The 10,322-nt window shown below is 40.6% G+C and overlaps 1 protein-coding gene across 1 annotated transcript in view; it reads right to left on the bottom strand.

Moving 5' to 3' along the window:
• Nucleotides 1-7,069, bottom strand: part of LOC113017299 (alpha-2,8-sialyltransferase 8E-like) — a 15,257-nt gene extending 8,188 nt beyond the window's left edge. The window contains exons 1-4 of the mRNA XM_026160468.1: nt 7,042-7,069; nt 6,488-6,956; nt 5,561-5,632; nt 5,104-5,178 (exon numbers count right to left, since the gene is read on the bottom strand). Of these exons, the coding sequence (XP_026016253.1) occupies nt 5,104-5,178; nt 5,561-5,632; nt 6,488-6,956; nt 7,042-7,069 (644 nt within the window). The remainder of the gene's footprint in view (nt 1-5,103; nt 5,179-5,560; nt 5,633-6,487; nt 6,957-7,041) is intronic.
• Between the last annotated feature and the right edge of the window lie 3,253 nt (nt 7,070-10,322).

Here is a 10,322-nt window from a genome sequence, read left to right as displayed (position 1 = left end):
ACAGAATTACTTACCTGGATGACTGAGCATGCATCAAGACATATTACATATCACTTCTTATCCTTAATGAATGTTGCGTGTTCTCATTTTGCCCTTGCTCAAGCTTCCCAGAAGCTGGTTTTTCCTCCTCTGAGCATTCACGTTCCTGCTCTACTTTCTGGCCCTCCTCTACCTCATCTCTGCTTCCTCTAAAGAGGGCTTGTTCAGATTAAATAGAACAAGAAACCAAAACATTAAAATATGTTAAAAACACGCACAGTAGTTTGGATCTGGAAGCAGAGTTCATACGTCGTCAATTGAAGATTGGGTATCCCACCTGCTGTGAATGTTTTAATGCCGTACAGTTATTATTAACATCGCTTGTTACATCCTGTTTATGACAGTTAAAATAAATAACATTCATATAAGAGATAAAATTGTCTTGTGTAAACTGTATGTGGTATTAAATAGGCCTATACAAGTGTACTTTAATATCGGTCATAAGGGTGTTACTTTAAGAGACATATATTTTATGAGGTGCTCTGAGGAGCTTGGAAAGGAAAGCGTCTGGACTTCTTTAAGTTGCTTGAAGACGTTTCACCTGTCATCCGAGAAACTTCTTTAATTTAAGTTCAAATGGTGGAGAGTCCCAGATTTAAGCCCTATGGTAGTGAACCCCCAAAAGGGACAATGGACCCCCTATTGATTCTCTTTCTAATCACACGAGTCAAGGTGTGAAAACAGGTGTAGTCCACGATTAGCCAAGGTTTCTTAGGGGACACTCCCATGGGGCTTAAATTCTCTATGCCTCACTCAGCCATCTGTCAAAAAATGCATGATCATTGTTAGTGCAATGGTGATGTGGGAACAGGATGTGTGTGTGAACTCAAAAGTCCCAGGATGATAATTGGGTTCATCTGAATATTTGCTTTTCAGTTGGTGAAACATTTTACCACCAGTGTTGGTCAAGTTACTTGAAAAAAGTAATCAGCAACTAATTACTGATTACTTCCCCCAAAAAGTAATCCCGTTACTTTACTGATTACTTATTTTCAAAAGTAATTAATTACTTAGTTACTTAGTTACTTTTTAAAAACACGATTTACAACCTGAAGAGGTGATAAAGCGATAGATCTTTTAGCCCAATTCTACTTTTTCTACATAATCCATCATACAAAATGTAATCAAATGGAAAAGTCTCTTTTTTTTAACTTGTTTTATTAGTTTTAATCTTTTAACTTTATGCATCAAGCAAAAATTTAATTATATGCAACATTCTCTGACTTGAGTAAATTAGTTTAACATTTAAACCTATTTTCTACACATTCCAGCACATAAAATAAAATATTTTTTGTGTTTACACTCAGTCTTTCAAATAGATGCAAGTAAAACACAGCAGAAAATAAATAAAGTCAAAGACTCAGCGGTGCTGTTGCTCTATTTTCACCTGTAAAGCAGGACTACGGTAGGCGGAGGTTTACCCTGGTGCAGGTGTGCCGCGGTCAGTTGAAGAATCCGCGAGTTTCTCTGTGAATTTCCCATTACGTCGTTGCGCACTCGGTGCTTGCTTGGAGGTTTAGGGGTTTTTTCCGCTGTAAAAAGAAGTTTTCTTCCCACGCACAATGGACGCTAATGTTTTTGTCACTTTTTATGGAATCAAAGTCAAAGTAAGGTCAGTACTTCCACGCTTTAAACGCTGCACACTCATACTCTCCATTGTTGATCTGCACACAGCTGTTGTCACTAACGGCGCACTCGCTTACGTCACTGTCGTGAGGAATTCTCGCAAAAAATCACGGTTTTAGTAACGCAGTAACGCAGCGTTCCTATGGGAAAGTAACGGTAATCTAATTACCGTTTTTGCAATAGTAATCCCTTACTTTACTCGTTACTTGAAAAAAGTAATCAGATTACAGTAACGCGTTACAAGTAACGCGTTACTGCCCATCTCTGTTTACCACTCATCCAAGTGACTTCTTCATTCTCAGCTGACTGCAGGTTTCCTCAAACTTAAACAGTACCTTTGCATAAATATCAAAACACTTTAATGATTGTTATGATCCAATAGACCAACGGCATTCATTCACACGGAGCTCTGGAATGGCTGAAATCAGACCATTATAAAAGTCTCAAAGAGTTACCCTTAGATCCAGCTGGAATTCATTTTTATCCTTAAGGCTATTATGTCAAAATTAACATCACACATTTGTTTTATCCTTTACCACACACAGTTACAGTATGTATTGTAGACTAGTAAGAAGTGTTGGAAGTAGTCTATAACACTGACAACAACAGGCACAGACAGAAGCTCCTTCTGTGAGGAATTTGAGGGGGATGGTCTGCCTGGACTGCTGATGGCACCAGAAGGTACAAAACTTCAAGACTGACTCTGTTAGAAGAAAGAGGCCCATAAAGAAGCTCTCTTCCCCACTTTCCTTTTCCTTCCCCCCTCCCTATCTCTGTATGCAGGCCTGACCAGAGTGCAAGAGGTGGTTGCTATGGTAATGGGATTTTTTTTCCTGAAAAAGGCTCATGTCTATATAAGGAGACGTATAGAGAGAGGTACAAGAATGACGATGACGATTATGTTGTCCTCACTAAGCGACACGACCGCCTTCCTCTCCTCCATGGATGCTGGAACATTTGCATTGCTGAGGAGGCCAAAACCATCATTCGCAGTTGCGTCCACATCCACAGTGTTGGTTCAGGTTTCTGAATCTGTGGCTGCGATCAGCTCCACTAGTGGAATTTGTCTCTACATCACAGCAAAGTTCAACATTTTTGCAAGAGAATTTTCTCTACTTGATTTAGTTGCCTCAGACAATTTTTTCCACCCACTTGTACACATCCTGAGTGTGAGTCTGCTAAATAAGTAAACCAAACCTTTATTTCTTTCTGGCTGGTCTTAGACTTTTAATTGTGGGCTGGTCAAAGGTCCCCTTTTCACGTGTCTTCTTAACTAAAACTAGTTTAAGCATATTGACGGGAAAATTTGTTTAGGCAAGGCAAGGCAAGGCAAGGCAAATTTATTTGTATAGCACAATTCAACAACAAGGTGATTCAAAGTGCTTTACAGAGACATTAGAAACAAAAACAAATAAAAAGCATGATTTAAAATTGATTAAAACAAGCAAACAAACTAACTAAACACACACATTTCACACCTGTTCGCGCGATCTGAACCCTTATCGTAAGGGGAGCTACCAGTCCTTCTGTGGACGAGCTACTTTCTATTTTAAATTCCCTGAATTTAAAATACTCTCTAGACCCAGTCTAGACCCAGCTGGGGAGCTACCCAGAGCTCTAAACCCACTTAACAAACAAACAAACAAACAAAAAAGTATATAAAATCAGAGCAGTAGATAAAATCAGTAGTTAATGTAAGTTTTGAAATTTAAGCTTAACAAACAAACAAAACAGTATATAAAATCAAAACAGATAAAATCAGAAATAGATAAGATCAGTAGTTAGTGTAAGTTTTGAAATTTAAGCTTAAAAGTGTGGATTTGGTGCTTTATTCAAATGCAGCTGAGAATAGGTGAGTCTTCAACCTGGATTTAAATAAACTGAGTGTTTCAGCTGATCTGAGGCTTTCTGGGAGTTTGTTCCAGATATAAGGAGCATAAAAGCTGAATGCAGCTTCTCCGTGTCTGGTTCTGACTCTGGGAACTGATAAAAGACCGGATCCAGATGACCTGAGGGATCTGGAAGGTTCATACTGGGTCAGGAGGTCATTGATGTATTTTGGTTCTAAACCATTCAGAGCTTTATAGGCCAGCATCAGAACTTTAAAGTCTATCCTCTGACGGACAGGCAGCCAGTGTAAAGACCTCAGAGCTGGACTGATGTGGTCCACTTTTTTGGTCTTAGTGAGGACTCGAGCAGCAGAGTTCTGAATGAGCTGTAGTTGTCTGACTGATTTTTTAGGTAGACCTGTAAAGATGCTGTTACAGTAATCAAGCCTACTAAAAATGAATGCATGGACTAGTTTTTCCAGGTCCTGTTGAGACATCAGATCTTTTATCCTTGAAATATTCTTGAGGTGATAGTAAGCTGACTTTGTTATTGTCTTAATGTGTTTTTCTAAGTTTAGGTCTGCATCCATCACTACACCCAAATTTCTCGCCTGGTTTGTGGTTTTTAGATGTATAGATTGAAGTTCTCTGGTGACCTGTAATCGTTTTTCTTTGGCGCCAAAGACTATTACTTCAGTTTTGTCTTTGTTTAGCTGGAGAAAATTGTGGCACAACCAGTCATTAATTTCCTCAATGCATTTACCAAGAGCCTGTACAGGGCCTCGGTCTCCTGGTGACATTGTGATATATATTTGTGTGTCATCTGCATAGCTATGATAGTTTATTTTGTTGTTCTTTATAATCTGTGCCAGTGGGAACATGTAAATGTTAAACAGAAGGGGTCCCAAGATGGAACCTTGGGGAACTCCACATGTGATACTTGTCTGCTCAGATGTGAAGTTACCTATTGATACAAAGTATTTCCTGTTTTCTAAGTATGTTTTGAACCAGTTTAGTACAGTTCCTGAAAGACCTGCCCAGTTCTCCAGTCGTTTGAGTAATATGTTGTGGTCAACTGTATCAAATGCTGCACTGAGATCCAGTAAAACTAGGACTGACATTTTTCCACTGTCTGTGTTCAGACATATGTCATTAAACACTTTTGTCAGAGCGGTTTCAGTGCTGTGGTTCTGTCTAAAACCTGACTGGAAGGCATCGTAGCAGTTATTCTGTTTTAAGAAGTAATTGAGCTGTTGAGAAACTGCTTTTTCAATGATCTTACTTAAAAATGGGAGATTTGAGATCGGCCTGTAGTTTTTCATTTGTGTCTTGTCAAGATTGTCCTTTTTCAGTATAGGTTTGATTAGCCGGTTCGTTTAGCAAATGGCTCTTAGCCTTGACTGAAGAGCTTGTTTAAAGACCTTTAGGAGTAATCCTGCCTCATCTGCATTTGAGGATAAATAGCAGCTGTTTCCTGTAGTCTGCCATCTTCCATGCTCGTACTCACATACTGGCTTCAGGCATTTTTTATTTATTTATTATTAACCAGAAATTCACATAAAAATAAAACTCAACCATCAATCAATAATATCAGGATGTTAGGTCTTACCTGAATCTGTGGTAATTCTCCTCATGCTTTTTCCACGTTGGATTGTAGAGCTTTTTCACTTCATCAATGACTTCCCTGTAATGCACAAGCATTCCAGTACATTTAGTAACCTTCCTGCACTGGGTGTCTGTGAAGGTTCTCAGTCATCCAGGTCATCATAGTCTAAGGAGCTTGAAAAGAAAAGCGTCTGGACTTTTAAAATTTTCTTTAAGACGTTTCACCTCTCACCCGAGAAGCTTCTTCAGTTCAAAGAGCAAATGGTGGATGTGGTGGCAGTGTCCCCCAAGGGGGGTCATGTTGACCATGTTGACGTCTTCAAGAAAAATAAAGAAGTTCTGACACTTTTCTTTCCAAGCTCCTTAGACCTACTCCTTCCTGCAGGGGGCTTACATGACTTAATCTTGACATAAAAATTGTAATTTCTTAATGAACAAGTCATGGCAATGTTTGCTCTTACTTGCAGCCTTTACAAAGTTCAGAGGGCTTTGGGGCACTTCTTTGAGGATTTGGTCGGTGAAGCTCGGCAAAACTGTGAGAGACAAATAAGAGATAAAATTATGACTCTTTCTTGAACCCTTCTTTGGTCTTGTTTTTTTTTTTCTGTTGTTCTTGTTTTGTTTACATCTCACGGGAGGTAATTTGTGATTTTAACTCATTTATTAAATTTGATCCCTGTTCTTAAGTATGTTAAATATTTAAGATATTATTAGAGGGGTCTATGAGTTGTTGGAAATTTAAAGATTACAAGTAATGCCGTAATTCACTTGAGAGATGTTTGTATCAGATATTGTATCTATACACAATGAGGTTTTTGTTTGTTTGTTTGTTTGTTTTGTTTTTTAATAGTCTTAAATGTCAACTCAAATATACCAACTGTGTTATTGGCAGCTGCTGTGCTATAAAGCACAGACAGTTTGGTGCAGGCTAAACAGAATAGAATAGAATAGAATAGAATAGAATAGAATAATCCTTTAATTGTCCCCACAAGGGGAAATTTGGTTAGTCTGCAGTATTGTATTGAAGTTTACAGCATTGCTGTTGTTGTTGAACAGTTGCAGAAGAGCTTTAGTGTTTACAGTCATAGTTCAGTCACATCAGTGGTGCCAGAGATCAGTTTCAATTTAAGATGATGAGGGTGTTTAAAAATCAGTGAGTCAGTGTAAAAGTCAGAGCTCAAATGTGACATGATATTTGGTTACAAGCTAGAGTGTGATATTAACCATCGCTAGATACCAATAGAATTCCCTAAATGCTGTCACTGCAAACAAAAGGAATTGAAGTTTTAAGTATATAGTTTTTAATGATCTTCCTAGCAGGTAGCCTTCAGGGTCTTCTGAAGTCTGGCTCCCGGGAATGACATTGTGAGCGCCCCCCTCATCCGCACGTTCCTGACGATGGAATCCTTGAGGACCAGCGTGGAGAGAGGAGGTGCCACCGGGGGCTGCTGGCCATCTGAGACGCCCGCGCCGCGGCACCGGGGGCGTTCAGATGGAGATGCGCCAGCCGGAACACGTGAGTGACCCCCAGGTAGCCGCGCTGTGGGTCCTCTTCTCCGAGGAGCCGGGGTAAAGCACAGCTCTCCGCGGTGAGTTTGCACCCGCCGCGGCTCAGGGGGCATAGTGATGGAGATGGCGCAGACCTCAGCAACACAGTGGGATGGCGAGGGCTAGTGGCCAGAGGAGGAAAGTCCATAGGATCCAGGACATTGAATTTATTCTCCAGTACTACCGCGCCGGAGGGGTGAGGGTGTGAGAGACGGATCCTCCTGGCCCCTGCAGCCACCGTGCGTCTCAACCACGGTCCATGGCGCTGGTTGGAGTGGAGCTGACCAGAGTCTTGGGTCTGGCCCCTAGCTGAAACCAGGAGTTCTGGTTTCAAACGTGGATATCCTTTGTTCCAGCTCGATTACTTTTTGGCTCAGGTTGATGCAGCTTTCACAACTGGATGTTGAGGTAAGTGGTGCCATTCCGAAATCTCGTACCGGCGACAGCGTCAAAAACAAAAACAAACAGCGTCAAAAACAAAAACAGAAACTGCTACTTTAGCTTACGTTAGCTAGTTGCGGCAGTTGCTAGCATGCAACTATCCTTCACAACACTTTGCAGGTCCTTTACTGTTGGTGGGATCCCTGATGGAAGAAACAACTTCTCCATTTGGTCATCAGTGATTACATGGAGCTCCATCTCGTTCAACCTAGAATAAAATGTAAATCGGCAGAGTTAAGTTAGATTAAGTAGGGCCAACTTAGTCATTTTCTGCTGCTTCAATTTCAAAACTAGTAGTTTAATTCAATACAATCATCCATCAAAACCTATTCAAAATGCATAGTCTACATACTGATCAGCTGAATTTAAGTTGAGGGATCTTCCAACAACTAAAAAGAACACAACATTAATAACAATCTCCAAAGTAAAAAATTTACACACACAAATTGTTAAAGACAAATTTGAATTAATACTAAAAATTTTAAAGGTGAGGTTCACATATAAAAGAATGAAACTCTTTATTAGAAAAAAAGGGGATAAACCCTATTTTCTGTGCTGATTTGGTGACAGATCATGACATGAAATAACACTATTTGTGTATTTATGTACTGTATATATCTTCCCATATTTGAAAAGATGTCCTTTTAATCTACACAAGGTCATCTCTGTATCCAAACACCATTGGGTGTTAAACATAGAAATTATGAAAGACTTATGTCAGATTAAACACGTATTACTATATTACTTCCTGAATGTACCTTTGTCTTGAAGATCGTTCTACAGAAACATTAACATCGTGACTGAGCATGGGGCTCATTGATACACCGAACAAGTTTAACTGGAAACTCGCATCATCCCTCTATGTGAGCTTTGCCTGCGCTAAATTCACAGGGCTTTGACAGCATATGTTTAAGAAGGAGTGTAAAGTCAAACCGTGAGTCTGACTTACAGCAAGACTGTCTGATCAATCAATCAATCAATCAATCTTTATTTATAAAGCACTTTTCATACAGAAAAAATGTAGCACAAAGTGCTTTACATAGTTAAAAGCAGCCCACCCCACCCTCCAACTCACTCCCCACACTCTCAATACACATATATCCCCCCACCCCCACACACACACACATACACACACGCGCACACTTAAAGAGTAAAAATTGGGCTGGGCTCGCATGAGCCAAGTGAGGAAACATTATAACAGAGAGCCGTCTGCACCGGGAGCCGGTCACAGACCGCAGCCTCCGGGCTGGGCACACAGCAAAGGAGCCCCCCAACCAGGCTGAGAGGACCCCAGAGACCCAGCAGCCACGGTCAATAACAGCCCCGGTGCAGAGAGCCCCCTCCGAGGAAACACTGGAGATATGACGCAATACGATGTATACAGGGTAAAATGATAAAATAAATAAGAACAGGATACAATATAAATATAAATATAAATAGAGTAAGAAGATTAAAAAATGAATAAGAATAAAATCAAGAAATATTAGGTAAATCCTAAATTAATAATAGAATAACAGGATAGAATAAATAAGCATAAAATAAATAAACGCTAAGTAAAAGCTAAATTAAAAAGGTGGGTCTTGAGCCTGTTCTTAAAAACATGTACGTTCTCTGCGGCCCTGAGCTCCTCCGGCAGGCTGTTCCACAGACGAGGACCATACCACTGAAAAGCTGCCTCTCCGTGAGTATGTGTCCTGACTTTAGGGACAATCAAAAGGCCAGTACCAGAGGACCTCAGGGTCCGCGAGGGTTCGTATGGTAAAAGCAGATCTGAGAGATAAGAAGGCCCAAGACCATTAAGACATTTAAAAACCAATAAAAGAACTTTAAAATCGATCCTGAAACACACAGGGAGCCAGTGCAGCGATTCTAAAACCGGTGTAATGTGGGCCCGCCCTCTGGTCTTCGTCAGCACACGAGCTGCCGAGTTTTGCAAGAGTTGTAAAGTTGAAATATTCTTCTTAGGAAGACCAGAGAGCTAGGAAGACCAGAGAGCAGGGCATTACAGTAATCAATGCGACTGGTAATAAAAGCATGCATCAGCATCTCCGTGTTGGCCCGAGAGAGAATAGGGCGGACTCTGGCTATATTTTTTAGATGATAAAATCCAATTTTGGTTACATGTTTAACATGTGGGATAAAACCAAGCTCAGAGTCAAAAATAACGCCCAGGTTTTTCACTTGTAGCGAAGGACATAGTGAAAATGCCTCTAATTTAGACAAGAGTTTCTCTCTCTGAGCCTCAGGACCGACAATTAAAACTTCAGTTTTGTCCTGGTTAAGCTGTAAAAAGTTTTCTGCCATCCAAGATCTTATATCCAAGATACAGTTAAAAAGGGCATCCATTGGTCTGGTGTCATCAGGAGACACGGAGATGTACAGCTGCGTGTCATCAGCGTAACTGTGGAAGTTCACTCCATGCCTCCTGATGACACCGCCGAGAGGCAACATATACAAATTAAAAAGTACAGGGCCTAGAACCGACCCTTGAGGCACACCACATGTCATTTCATGGATCTTAGAGGAGCATGTATCCAGAGGTGTGGACTCGAGTCACATGACTTGGACTCGAGTCAGACTCGAGTCATTAATTTTATGACTTTAGACTTGACTTGAAAAAATGTTCTAAGACTTGTGACTTGACTTGGACTTTTACACCAATGACTTGGGACTTGAATTGGACTTGAACCGGTTTACTTGAAAAGACTTGATATTTTACCCCAAATATAAAATTTAACATGCATATTATATAGAGATTGAAAATGTGACGTCATTCACGGGTAGAACCGCAAAGGATTCTGGGAACTCGTGGCAAGCGGTACTAGCGCACGCAGGCTTTCAATTGAAATCAGTCACACAGCGATAAAAAGAAACACAAAAATGTCAAGAAGCCGTTGTATTATTAACTGCAATAGCCGGTCGCATGACAGCCACGGGAAGCCGACGGGTAAAGAGATCGGTTGTTATCGGATTACGTCGTTGAAGAGAAATTGTTCGAGCCATGTTTCCGAAGTAACAAAGACCCGACGGGTGGCCTGGATTGCAGCCATTCAAAGACCAAATATAACGTCCCAGAACCCTCCAGCTCACAGGTTAGTCTGCTCCAAGCATTTACACGAAGGTCAGTGTTTTTTAGTAGTTAATACGTCATTTTTCATAACATAATTGGTGATATAGGTTACAAGCAAGTCTGGCGCTGAACAGAAATGGTCGCGCTATGCTCCTTTCTTTATT

The sequence above is a fragment of the Astatotilapia calliptera genome, unplaced genomic scaffold (genome assembly GCF_900246225.1).
Source record: "Astatotilapia calliptera unplaced genomic scaffold, fAstCal1.2 U_scaffold_1, whole genome shotgun sequence".
NCBI classification, from domain to species: domain Eukaryota; kingdom Metazoa; phylum Chordata; class Actinopteri; order Cichliformes; family Cichlidae; genus Astatotilapia; species Astatotilapia calliptera.
This window is presented reverse-complemented; position numbering and strand designations above follow the sequence as displayed.